The sequence below is a fragment of the Solanum lycopersicum genome, chromosome 8 (genome assembly GCF_036512215.1).
Source record: "Solanum lycopersicum chromosome 8, SLM_r2.1".
Taxonomy (NCBI): Eukaryota; Viridiplantae; Streptophyta; class Magnoliopsida; order Solanales; family Solanaceae; genus Solanum; species Solanum lycopersicum.
Genome location: NC_090807.1, coordinates 59,194,092 through 59,208,221, shown reverse-complemented (window position 1 = coordinate 59,208,221; position 14,130 = coordinate 59,194,092). Strand labels below are relative to the sequence as shown.

At 33.5% G+C, this 14,130-nt stretch overlaps 1 protein-coding gene and 1 long non-coding RNA gene across 3 annotated transcripts; one reads left to right on the top strand and one right to left on the bottom strand.

The window, feature by feature from the left end:
* The first annotated feature begins 2,155 nt into the window (after positions 1–2,155).
* LOC101265757 (decarboxylase family protein) lies at positions 2,156–13,038 on the top strand. Of its 2 annotated transcripts, none has more exons than XM_019215026.3 (5): positions 2,156–2,446; positions 11,307–11,638; positions 11,739–11,932; positions 12,040–12,176; positions 12,263–13,038. In XM_019215026.3, the coding sequence occupies exons 1-5, from the start codon at positions 2,297–2,299 to the stop codon at positions 12,830–12,832; spliced, it is 1,383 nt and encodes a 460-aa protein (XP_019070571.1). In that variant the 5' UTR covers positions 2,156–2,296; the 3' UTR covers positions 12,833–13,038.
* On the bottom strand, positions 3,085–6,414 carry LOC104648863 (uncharacterized). Its single transcript, XR_003247678.2, has 2 exons — positions 6,215–6,414; positions 3,085–4,514 (listed from the first exon to the last, which is right to left on the bottom strand). It is a non-coding gene; the product is annotated as an uncharacterized lncRNA (long non-coding RNA).
* Positions 13,039–14,130: the final 1,092 nt, after the last annotated feature.

The window sequence follows — 14,130 nt, the reverse complement described above, 5'->3', positions numbered from 1 at the left end:
TTGCTTTGAATTGCTACTTTCAACATTATATATTATATATCATATATATGCATAGGCAATTATGGTAGGTAGAAAGAGAGAGTAATGTATTAATCAAATCTTTACAATTTTTTAATTATTTTATAATATTTCTAATTGTTGTAAAAAAAAATAATAATACTAACAATAATCTAATCATTGGCATTGATTGCCACGATATGATCATACATATATGTTTGGAAAGTTTGGATGCAGGTAATACAATCTGCAAATTATTTTTTTTCATTTCGTAAAACTGTCGATTTTAATATTATTTTTTTTCTTCTTTGATTTTTTTCTCTTTTCTTATTGTTTACATTATAAACTAAGATATTATTAAATTGGGTTGTTGGAAGTGATTGGAAAGGAAAATATATGTAAAAAATTTGTATTTTGAAAAGTTGAGAATGTATCAGGATGGTGACCTCTACTGATTAAGCCTTTGACTAGACGGAAGTATTGGAGAGTAAATTTACAGAAATATCCTTACTATTGTTAGCATATTATAATTTGAGTTTGTTATACTAAGATAGATAATTAATTGTTGGTGAATTATTAGAGTTGGTATTAAAAAAAAAAAAGAGGGACTTAACCTTAGACTTGGAACTTGGAAAATATAATAGTTGAAATGTTAGTTGGTATCAAGAATTACGAACTTGATTATGAATTTGGGGTGAATTTTTAGGTCAAGGTTAAACACATAAAAGTGTGAGTGTTGTTAGTTTTGAAACCTTATTGTGAATATATACTTGAATAGATTCCATTGGTTTGGAAGCTCAACGGAAAGGGAAGGCTCAAGTCCAACAGTAATTATTCGATTGGCTAAGGCAAGTGGATTTCTAAACTCTTGTTAAGCGTACGAAATTCGTGTATTTCCTTGTGTGATGTTGAGAATGATTTGGAGACTTGTTGTTTAATTGTTGGTGTTGTATTTCTTGTTGTAAATTGTGCTTTGTTATCAAATGGTTATCCCTCCTTTTCATTTGAGCATGTCATTTATATTGTATCTGAGACATGGTTGTGGTAAGAGGATGATGTACTATTTTCGAGGGTCGTATCGCGCGCCGCGATGGATATTATATTTCGAGGGATGTATCGCGCGCTGCGAAGGTTACTATTTTATCGAGGGTCGTGTCGTGCGCCGCGACAGATGCATGGACAGATATGTCCCCCATGGGTCCCGGCCTGAGAGACAGCGGGTGTGTATCGTTAGGAAAGACATGCATCACGATATTTGACATTGCACATTTTTATTATTGATGAACTTGAACATGTGTTTTGCTGATCTTGTGATTGTTTCTCTGTGAAGCTTGTGACTGTTGAATATTGAGTTGTTATTGAGAATGTGTAAGCTGATAGAGTGTGGTTATTGAGTGGTGTGTTTGGTAAACTGTTAGGCTGTAGCGTGGAGGTTTAGATAGGGCGTAAGGAGTACCCGTATTTTGTTCACTTAACTTGTGTTTAGAGGTTTGCTTGTTGGGTACCGCGTGGTTTGGTACTCACCCCTTGCTTCTACAAATTTTTGTAGGTTACGAGCCCAGATTTTTGTGATACCTTCCATTCTCTTCGTTTCCGAGGCATCTTGTGGAGGATTGTGAGGTAGCTGTTTGTCATCTCAGCGAACTTTCCTACTCCAGTTTATGACTTTGTTTTTACTTGAAAAACAACTTCATGTTAGACTTCTATTTTATTTCAAATTCTAATATTTACATTAGAGGCTTGTGCACGTGACAACCTGGTTTTGGGGATTGAATTAATATGACTTGGTTTCATAATAGAAATTGTTATTGGATTGTCATTTACTTCCGCACTTTGTTAGATATTGGGTTTTAGGCTGACTTGTCTTGGTGGGATAAGACGAGTGCCATCACGTCCATTTTTGGGTCGTGACAAATATGTACTTAAAGGAACTTAAAAAAAAGGTAAGTGAGATACATTTGAAGAAACTAAGAGGAAAGAGAAAAGGAAATAAAGAGGAAAAAGGAACATCGTGATTAGTTTGAGCTATATATAAGTAGTAAGTACCACCAAACATATAAACACAATATTCAATCACCAATTGCTTCTACATCCTACTAATACATTTCAGCAAACAAAAAATTTGTCGTTCACCAAAATGGGTTGTCTCTCACTTGAAATGCTATGTACTCTTCATGTCATGTTTGTTACATGAACAAACGTCTCCACTATCTTAGATTCTTCTCATCTTTATTATTGAGATTTTTATTTGCATGATCTTATGTTTTTATTTACTTAATTATATCTCTAATTGGACTATATGATGTTTCATGACGTACAACAGGATTTTGAGCTATCAGCCTTAACACCGAGAGATTTAGCGCGTCGAAGTTTGTTTCCTAATGTGGACAACAAGGAACAAAAAGTGGCACAACCAGGCGCAGAGCCAAGGAAGAATATGCAACTTGAGGTGATGGAGATTAAAGAATGATGGTCCCTCTTAATTTGGACACTATCTTGGTCAATTATATGAACAGACTTACACAACAAGTTAATTATCATTTAGGTTATCCAGTAAATATATGTTATGATCACTATGCATCTTTAGCACCACTTTTGCAGTTTCACCTAAACAATTATGGTGACCCTGTCCTTCAAAACAATGTCAGTTTCCATTCTAAATACTTTCAAGTGGCTGTTTTGGATTGGTTTTCACAACTTTGGGATATTGAAATACTTTCAAGTGGCTGTTTTGGATTGGTTTTCACAACTTTGGGATATTGAAAAGGATCAATATTGGGGCTATGTTACCAACAGTGGAACTGAAGGCAATTTACACATTCTTTCTATATGTATCGCATTAAGGTTATGACGGACCAAATTATACTCCCAGTAAGGAAGGTTGAAAAAAATACTCTTCTTTTCTCATCACCCCGCTTGCCTTTTTACTTAACTGACCAAGGGTGAACTTTATGCCTTTAACTTGATTTAGAACTGTTGACACAGATATAGGAGATGGTGCGGGTCTTAATTCTTTAGTCCCATCAAATGGTTTTGTATCATTCCGATATTTATGTCCTTGCATTAAGAAAAGACGATGGCCCATGAAACCAAAATATTTACCATGTTTCAAACATTTAGATTGAGTGTTTGTGTTTCAGCAGGGGATGCAAATTGACCATTAGTACACCATCCTGATAGAGAACCATATGCTGGAAAATCATTTATGGTCCACATGAGAGAAGCTAGCAATTGAAATGTCTCATTAGAAAAGGAATCAATGGTTTCTGTCCCCACAGACCACAAATCATTTAACTCTTCTATCAAAGGTTCTAGAAACACATCAATATTATTTCCGGGTCCTTTTGGTCCAGGAATGAGCAAGGACAGAATGAAGAAATCTTCTTTCATGCACAACCACGGTGGAAGATTATATGGCGTTAAAATCACCGGCCATGTACTGTAAACACTTCGCATAGTACCAAAAGGATTAAAACCATTACTAGCCAATCCTAACCGAACATTGCGAGGATCTTTAGCAAATTCTGAATATCTGATGTCAAAAGCTTTCCAAGCTTCAGAATATTTCAGGATGTCGAAGAACTCCATCTTTATTCCGTTCTTCGTGATGCCATCACATCAATTAGCTATTTTTGAAGACATAAATAATCTCCGTAGTCTTGGTTTTAGAGGAAAGTGCCTTAGTACCTTGGCTGGAATCTTTTTGACACTGTTTTTCCATCTAGAAGCACCACAAACTAAGCATTCATTGACATCTTTCTTAGCAAATTCATTCCTAAAAAGCATGCAATTGTTGGGACAAACATGAATTTTTTTGTAATTTAACCCCAAGCCCTCAATAATATTCTTGCTCTCATAAAATGAAGAAGACAACTTCTCACCTACGGGTAATGCATCCTTCAATAAACCAAGCAAGGCATTAAAAGACTGATTCGACCATTTGAGTAATAGTTTTAAGCGGTAAAGTTGAAGCACAAACAATAGTTTACCGAACTTTTTGCACCCAAGGTAAAGTTCTTCATTTGAATCTCTCATGAGTTGTTCAAACTGATCTATCTCTGGATGAGGTTGATTTCTTGATGGATGAGGAGCAGTTTCCTCTACATTTGGCGCTATCTCTTCCCTTTCACTAATGTTATCATTGAACTGGATGAAGCTTTCAAAAATATCATGTATCATTTCTCTCATATCTGTGCCCCTTAAAACTTCTTGTCTGTCATTATTCTCTCATATACTTGTTGATCCATTGAGAGACTCTCCATGACAAAACCAAGTATTATATGATGGCATAATACCATTAACAACGAGATGATCATATGCCACTGCCCGGTTTACTTGATAGTATAGCACACATTTTGTACAAGGGCATGAAATTGTTCCTCCATTGTGGTTTTCACGAAATGCATGGTTTAGGAAATTTTCTACTCCATCTAAATACTCTTTACTGACTCTACTGTAATCCATCCATCTTCTATTTCTAGAATTCTCCATGATTTTTCAAGATATTTCTTACTTTTCTACAATAACAAAAAAAAATAGCATAAAAGATCAAATCCACATAGTAGTTCTAGATATAATGTTTAAGCTTGTGAAAGTCATGCTAAACTTACCAATAGAGACTACATTGGAAACTACTTACCAAAAGACATCAACAGCTTCACGTATTACATCTTACGTCAAACTTAACTTATATAACAAACAAATTGTAACATCTGATGTATTGACTATATTGGAAACTATTTACCAAAAGACACTCAACAGCTTTACGTTCGATTTTACTAAATCAACCAAACTAGTTATATGGAATCTAAACACCGACTGTTGCTTGTGGCTAGGTATAAGTCGTGATCAAGAAGGTCATGTGCTTGTTTTGGAGATGGACAATGAAGTAATCACTAGTTGAGTTCCAGAATTTATAGCAAATTATACAAAATCGACTACCTTGAGTTTCTGGAACTGCAAGTTGCGTGGTTCATTTCCTAATAAAATCAGTCAGGGACAAACTCTTCAGGAGCTTTATTTATCATATAATGTAAACCTTACTGGAACTTTACCTGAATTTTGACAAAAGAGTGCATTAAGGGAAATAGTGCTTAGTTACACGGGATTCACCTTAAGGAACAAGCAACATGCAGGTTTTAGAGTAAAGCAGACTGAATTAATTACATATAGCGGTAGCTCTTTATACATATATAGAGAGAAAAGGGATGACACAACACTAGTCATAATTAATTACTAGCTACATGCTACTAGTAGAGATGAAGAGGCCAAGACTCTGCTGCAATTTTGATTTCAACATTGCCTCATTTTTCTTCGAAGTGCAACTTTGTTGACTGATCACGACGGTCCTTAATGGATAAAACTACCTAAAGTAAACTAATCACTACAAGACTGAAAAATAAGCTATAAGTGGAGGAAATGACAATGGGGATGCAAGTCTCCAGCAAGACGCATAACTACTTCTGTTAATTCCTATATAAGTAACAGAAACTTGGATGGAAAAAACTGATTCAATCTCTCTTAGGTAGTAATATTGGTGAAGTCCTACCCAAAAATGGTGAAAAACATCAGCTAACAGAATCTTAGTTGGGAAAAAGGCTTTGAGATATTTTCAAGGAACCAAGAATTTTAAGCTCACATACAAATATTCTGACTCATTCTAAGTCATTAGACTTGGCAAGAATGTGGTGAATGTTGAGACAAGTAACAGAAACCGATAAATAGCTTAAGCTTCAGACAAGTAACAGTAACTTGGCTGGAAAAAAAGGCATTGAGATATTTTCAAGGAACCAAGGTTTTTAAGCTCACACACAAATAATATGACTCGTTTTAATCCATTAGACTCCGATTGAGTGGATGCAACGATGTGGTAAATTTTCTGCCTTGACATGCAAAATGATGGAAACCTTGTTCAGTACCCTATCGATATAGCAAATACTGCCCCATATAATTACTACGAAACAAACTTGCACAACTCCACAAATAGGCTAAGAAATCTAACCAGAGGAGGCTACATAGGAGGAAAGACCACTATCTATATGCTGAAAATCTAATACAAGTAGGGCTTAGCACAACACACAATGCACAAAATACAACTCTCTCAGCAAACTACAACATACTACAATCCCCATGTATCACAATTTCATTACTCATACAGAAAACAATCATTATCATCCAATCACATTCATGACAAAAGAATCAGAGCGCATCCACGTACCTTGAGGCGGTGTCAAAGGGTTAGAAATCCATGGCGGACGAAGGAATTACGGAGATGTAAACAGCGAAGTCGAAAATGAAGAACAAGAAGAAGCTTCAGATCAATTTTGTAAGTCTCGGAGTTGTCGCTTCAGATGGGAATGGAGAATGAGATCCAAAATTTTGGAATTTGAGAATTTTGTGTTTTGCTTTATTATAATTAGATATTTTAAGTGTGTTAAAAAGTTAAGTTTTAACGGCTAAAGGTCAATTACCCCTAAATAATTAGGTTTAAAGCATATTAGCGGCACTTGTATTATTGTCACTAAAAGAGAATTTTGTGGTAGCGTAAGTTCTCTCAACCTATGCTTGAAATTTCAGAGACACACTTATTTTATGCTGAATTTATTTTATAAATAATTTTCTACCTCTTTTCGGTCTACATATCACTAGCTCGAAAAAAAATATCAACAAGCGTTGTGCGCACAAGATAGTGCCACGTAGGCCGAAAAGGGGTATAAAATTATTTATAAAATAAGTTCAGGGAAGCAATAGGACCTTAGTATAGTATAAATGTATCTCTCAAATATTGGCATGGGGTACTTGTGTATTTTCCTTTTAAAAAATTAATATAGACGTTTTCTTCCCCTTATTTCCTCTTAATTTTTTTAAGGAAAAATTACTTAACTATACAACATTACTTTATCTATTCCCAATATTTCCCTACTCTTTTATGAAAAAAATCAAAAATTCCTTTTTTTCTTCCGATGATACTCAAGGTAAACTTTTACTTTGGAACTAGAAAAAGACCTTTATCATTCCCCAAATTTCGGCCTTAATTTATTCCCCTAATATTTCAGTTATCAATTTCAAGTAAGTTTGAATTTCAAAAGAAATATATCCCCATTCAACCTGAATTAGAGTCCAAAATAGATTTTCTCATCTAATCCATTCTAGTTTTCGCATTCTTCTTTTTTTAATCTCTATTGTGTCGGTTTACACTATCCATCTAACATCTAACTAATCCAAACTTTTTTTTCAAAATCGAAAACATCAAAGAATTGAGTTCTAATAGGTCATATGACCCGATAGTCATGATAAATCAAAGTTCTAGCAAGAGAAAATCGGTAAAGAAAGTACATGCATCTACTTCAAAAGATCCGAAAACCGCAAAGAAAAGGGGTAGAAAGGTGACCCCTCCCATTATTCGACCAACACTACCCATGGTAAACAATCTTTGTCATTTTCGTATCTTTGTTTTTTTTAGTTTGATGATTCTTATTTTTTCATTTAAGTATCGTCTATTTCACTGTACATAAGCAATAATGTCATTTGTGTATCTTTTATGTTTTGTTTTTATTTAGTATCAAATAACATGGACATTAATGTATCTAAAATACTTGTTTAAGTATCGTCTTGGTATGCTGTTTTTGTCACTTTATTTAACGACTAATGAAATATGTCTACCTTTTATGTTTGTTGTTATTTGGTATCAAATAACATGAACATTAATGTATCTTTTTTTAGTCTGGTGATTCTTCTTTTTTCATTTAAGAATTGTTTATTTCATTGTACATAAGCAATAATGTAATTTGTGTATTTTTTTATTTTTTTTATTTTTGTTTAGTATCAAATAACATGAGCATTAATGTATCTACTATTCTTGTTTCAGTATCATTTTGGACTGTAAATGTTTTCAAGATACATTGTGTATTTGTTTATTTACTGTTATTGTATCAAAAATAAAGAGAACTCATAAAGATTGGTATATTAAAATTTGTGCACCTTTTATGTTTGTTATTATTTTAGTATCAAATAGTATGAACATTAATGTATATAAGAGAACTGATTTAATTTTCATTTTAGCGTGTAGGTTTGTTTTGGTACACTGTATCATATTAAATGATAATTATCTATGATACTTATAAGATTAAAAAGGGTTATGAGAATTTATATTTAGGTCACATTACATTTGTCACATTTGATACAGTATAATTGATTTTGTGTACCATTATTCTTGTTATTTAGTATCAATTAAAGCAAAACATTATTATTATATGTCAGTAATAGTGAATCTTCTTTCTGTTTGCACTAACTGTGGAGTGTATGTAGCTGCTTTTGTTGAATATTTTAGCGACAAAATGAAGGTCCCATCGATCCCTTTCCGAAGTAACTATCTTCGCTCAAGATATGCAACACTGTTATGAATATATGGTACAGACAAGGCCAAGGAGAAATACGTTAGCGAGAATGCTGATCCCACCAAGGCTTAAGGGTGTCTTCATTCCATTGGCAGATAATGAATTGATTAATGTAGAATGGTAGTTTATTTACTGACTTTCAATCAAGATAAGTTTTATTGTTTTAAAGATACCTTAAGTGTTTTGGAGTATTCCTTTTGAAGTCAACATTATAATCCTAAGTAATTTATACTTCTAAATTTGAAGAGTTTTTATGTCCATAATTTTTATGTCTTTTAAATTCGTTTTCAACACATTTTGATACGTTATTAATTTTTGTATATTATAATTAATATACATATCACTTCAGCTTATATTACAGCGAAACTGATACAAAATTTCTACAAAATTATTAAGTATATGATACAATATTGTTTTCACAAATAACAAATTTTATTTTCACACAACATGGTACAAATTATATCTTACAAGACTGGTATAAATCACAACAGATGGTATAAATCAATATCATGTATAAGATATTTAGGTGCTTCAAACATTTCAAATTGATACGATTTAGTAAACTCATGCCAAAGTTACAAATATATTAAGTATCAAATGCACAATTTTGATACCATAATTACTTTAAACTTTTAAGTTGCTTTTAAATTTCAAGAAAAATATTATGTGCTTGAAACGCAATTGTGTCCACAAATATCAAAATTGTATATAATATATATTGGTATAAAATACAACATCTGATACTCTATTATTAGTAGATACAAGATTTAGAAGAATATATTATGTATATGATATATCATTGCTCCAAATGATACATTTTTTACATGTTGTCTCTTTTAACTTTGACACACATATATTGATATTACTATTTTATCCCATATAAAAGTTACAAATAATTAAGTATTAAACACAAAACAATGTATATCAAACTAACTTTATCAAAATTAAGAATAAAAAAATGTAACCTGAATTGAAAAAATAACATTTTTCATTTACTGCAATATAAAATAGTAACCTAAAAGCACTTCATAAAGTATCAAATTTGAGAATTAGTAGACATGAAGCATAATACTTCTTAAAAGCAAGCATAAAGAATCTTTCGTGAAGAAAGTACATGTTTGCGTTCCATTTTTTCACCTTTTGACACACACAATTGTATCTGTTGTTGCATCAAAATTTTAAATCTCTTCATCACTTTTATCCGATGTACCAATGCATAGTGTATACATACCGAATCCTACCTCATGTTTCTTCATGTCAATGCACAATTTCACCCTCATATAATTCCAAATACACAATGGAGACGAATTACCTAATCTCAATTTTTTTTTCAATTCATCAATACTCAATTCAGCTGCAATTACTGAAATAAGATTTACGAATGAAATATTTTCTCCAATCACTAGCACATCACTTCTGTACCGCTCGTATCTAACATCACTTTTCCATGATCCATAATGCCTAAACAAGACCGAAATATTTATTTCGAATCTTCACGAAATTGCGTTCCAAAATTGTTTGCATAAAACTCTTACTGTTTTTTCAAAGAATAGGAAAAGGTTTCACAACTTGAAATTTAAAATTATAATTCAATTAGATGTTTATGACTGATTGGTTGAAGGAAAAAACGTACCGCTTAATTTGTGGAAATCAATTCATTTCTGTTTTTAATATCCCTTATTTAACGCTTGAACTGATAACAACAACTTAATAATTTAAGTATCAGACCGTTATTAATTAAAGTATCTACCTGCAATATAATGTAGCCGAAAAACACTAAAAAAAGAAATTTATAGTAATTAATGAAAGAATAGGGATAAGAAATTACTTCTTCCTTATAATATGTGATTTGCCTAATTTTTATTTTTTTAAAATGCATATTCTGCGTTGTTTTTTTAAATGCTAATTCTTCCCTATGGATATTAATTTTTTTTTTTTTAAAAAAAGAAGTTTTTTTCACTATCGTATTATTTTTTTCGCTTCTACGCATATCGCATATGGTGGTATGTGTAGAGCAAAAAAATCTCATTTTCTGTAGTAAAGTAATGGTGCAAAGGTTAATGATGACGTTGACTAATGAATGAGCAAAATAAAATAAAAATAATTGAATTGAGTCAGTAACTTTGTAGTACATATCTAGTTGTATATACAAAATATATACCATATTTGTAAACATATGGTATTGTACATATTTGACATGTCTCTCTTTTATATAGATAAAAAGTTAGAAATAACCAAGTAATTATTGTAACAAGCAACATTTTAGTGGTTGTAGTTGCACAATGGCCGCTACTAAAAGTGGTATAATTTCTATTATTAAATTGTTTGCACACTCGAGTTGTGGCACTAGTTTATTTGGATTTGGATTTATCTCATAATTAGTTAATCTCAATTCTCACCTACCCATTCATAATAGAAAAATGTTTGGGCAAAGTTGACAAGTCACTTTCTAACACACAGGGGAAGTTCATTGAGTCCTACTTACTGGAACTTTGAAAATTGCTAGTGGGATACACAATTGAAGAAACTAACACGAAAAAGAGAGGAAATTAAAGGTGTGCACAAAGACTTTCATCTATATATATATATATATATATATATATAAAAGTTCAAACATACGAACAAAATGTACTCAATAATTTTTATACTAAGTAAACAAAAACAACATTTGTGTTTTACGAGAATGGCTACTCTCTCACTTGAAATGGTACGTACTCTCATGTTAGTCACAATAATTATTTTTTTAAAATTATATCTCTAATTCGACTATGATGCTTGACAACAGGAATTCGAACCATTAGCCTTAACACCAAGAGGTTTAGCGCGGCGAATTAGTTTGTTTCCGAATGGGGACAACAAGAAACAGAAAATGGCACAACCAGGTGCAGGACCAGGAAGAACTTGCAACTTGAGGTGATGGAGCCTGGATTGAAAAATGATGGTCCTTCCTTGGACACTATCTTGGTCAATTATTTGGACACACTTACACAACGAGTCAATTATCATTTAGGTTATCCAGTCAACATATGTTATGATCACTATGCAACGCTAGCACCACTTTTGCAGTTTCACCTAAACAATTGTGGTGATCCTTTCCTACAAAATACTGTCGATTTCCATTCTAAAGACTTTGAAGTGGCTGTTTTGAATTGGTTTGCAAAACTTTGGGAAATTGAAAAGGATCAATATTGGGGATATGTTACCAATGGTGGCACCGAAGGCAATCTCCATGGTATTTTGTTAGGGTAAGTTCATATATATATATATATATTGACTCGAGTATATATCATAATAACTTGTATTATTGTTTCAGTGCTCTTTAATTTCTTAACATTACTTATGTAGGAGAGAGCTACTTCCTGATGGGATATTATATGTATCAAAAGATTCTCATTACTCAGTATTCAAAGCTGCAAGAATGTATAGAATGGATTCAGAAACAATAAACACATCAGTGAATGGGGAGATGGATTATTCAGATTTAAGAGCAAAATTGCTTCAAAATAAGGACAAACCAGCAATTATAAACGTCACAATTGGTAAATATACCTACTCCAACTTCTATCCTTTTTATTTTTTTCTTCTCTTTTATGGAGTTAGTCATCTTACGACTTTTCCCTTGATGGTGTTTTTTTTTTAATTATAGGAACTACCTTCAAAGGTGCTATTGATGATGTTAATATTATTCTTGAAACACTCAAAGAATGTGGCTATTCACAAGATAGGTTTTACATCCACTGTGATGCTGCACTATGTGGTCTTATGACCCCTTTTATAAACAATGTGAGTTTCGCTACTTACTTATAATTACTATTTCTTAAGTAATTTTGAGAGCAACATTCTAATAATTCTTTGTGCAATTTGAACAGATGATTAGTTTCAAGAAGTCAATTGGAAGTGTCACAATTTCTGGTCACAAGTTCTTAGGATGCCCAATGCCTTGTGGTGTCCAAATAACAAGAAAAAGCTACATCAATAATCTCTCAACAAATGTGGAATACATTGCTTCTGTCGATGCCACTATTTCTGGTAGCCGTAATGGTTTAACTCCAATTTTCTTATGGTATAGCTTGAGCGCAAAAGGTCAAGTTGGACTTCAAAAGGATGTTAAAAGATGTCTCGACAATGCCAAATATTTGAAAGATCGTCTTCAACAAGCAGGGATAAGTGTCATGCTGAATGAGCTTAGCATCATAGTTGTACTTGAAAGGCCTCGTGACCATGAATTTGTGCGTCGATGGCAACTTTCATGCGTCAAGGATATGGCACATGTTATTGTAATGCCAGGCATCACACGAGAAATGCTTGACAACTTCCTGAGTGAACTAGTGCAACAAAGAAAAGCATGGTATCAAAATGGAAAGACCAATCCTCCTTGTGTTGGAGAAGATATTGTTGCATGCTCTTATCATAAGATTGATTACATTAGTACTCCATAGAAGGCACAGAAGATAAGATCATCCAGTTATTTAATTTATTGCAAAGAAATGGCATTTTTTAACTCTTGTTACTTCATTCTTTTATTTACAATATTGAAATTCAATTGTATACATGATATATTGTACTATTGGATAACATATGTTGTGCGAAATTTGAGATAATACGAGAAAAACAAGACAACAGATTTACGTGGTTCACCAATAAATTGGCTACGTCCACGGGAAGAGAGGGAGCAGTTTTATTATGGAGAGGCAAAAACAGAGTTACAGAATAGGGTTTGACATAGCGTCTATATATAGTGCTAAGCTACGCCCTAAAAGGCTTGGGCCCAACATACAGAATCAACAGAAAATTAAGGGCCCGATTCAAGGCATTCAACAAATCTCCACCTTGACTTGAATTCTCCGAACAGATTCTTCAGACGCACTATGATAGTGCCAGGCCTCCCCCTCTTCCTCAGAGTTGCCCCGCAGGGCAATTAACAGCTTCTGATGTTGAACAAGTCCAAACAGTGTTGAAACTTGCTCTGTGGAACCGGCTTTGTGAACATATCAGCAGGATTATCAGCAGTTCCTACTTTCTTCACCTTGATTCTCTTCTCACTTCTCAGAAAATGATACCTTACGTCGATATGCTTGGTTCTCTCATGATGGACTTGATCCTTGGCTAGACAAATTGCGCTCAAACTGTCACAATACACCGTAGCCTGATCATGATGCAGACCAAGATCACTAACCAGCCCTTTCAACCAAATCCCTTCTTTTGCAGCCTCTGTCAAGGCCATGTACTCCGCTTCCGTAGTAGACAAAGTCATTGTAGGTTGCAAAGTTGCCTTCCAACTGACGACAGATCCTCCAAGGGTAAACACATAGCCAGTCATCGATCTTCTTGTGTCAACATCTCCAGCATAGTCTGAATCAGAATAGCTAGTAACCAAGCACTGAGTATCACCTCCATAAATGAGACCAACGTCAGATGTACCTCTAAGGTACCGGAAAATTCTCTTCACAGCCTGCCAATGTTCTCTCCCTGGTTGTCCCATGAATCTGCTCACTACACTGACTGCATGTGCTAAATCTGGCCTTGTACAGACCATAGCATACATCAAACTTCCTACGGCACTGACATAAGGGACTCGTGACATATACTCCTTCTCTTCTTCTGACTGTGGAGCGAACATGGCAGTGAGATGGATATTGGCAGCACTGGGGGTATCAATGGGCTTAGATGAAGACATGCCAAACCTCGCCAAGACCTTCTGAATGTAGCTTCTCTGTGACAAGAAAAGTTTCCTTCT

Coding starts and splice junctions, on each gene's coding strand:
- LOC101265757 (XM_019215026.3), top strand. CDS start 2,297: ATGATGTTTCATGACGTACAACAGGATTTTGAGCTATCAGCCTTAACA. Junction 2,447..11,306: donor GGAAGAATATGCAACTTGAG/GTGATGGAGATT, acceptor TTGCAACTTGAG/GTGATGGAGCCTGGATTGAA. Junction 12,177..12,262: donor TGACCCCTTTTATAAACAAT/GTGAGTTTCGCT, acceptor CAATTTGAACAG/ATGATTAGTTTCAAGAAGTC.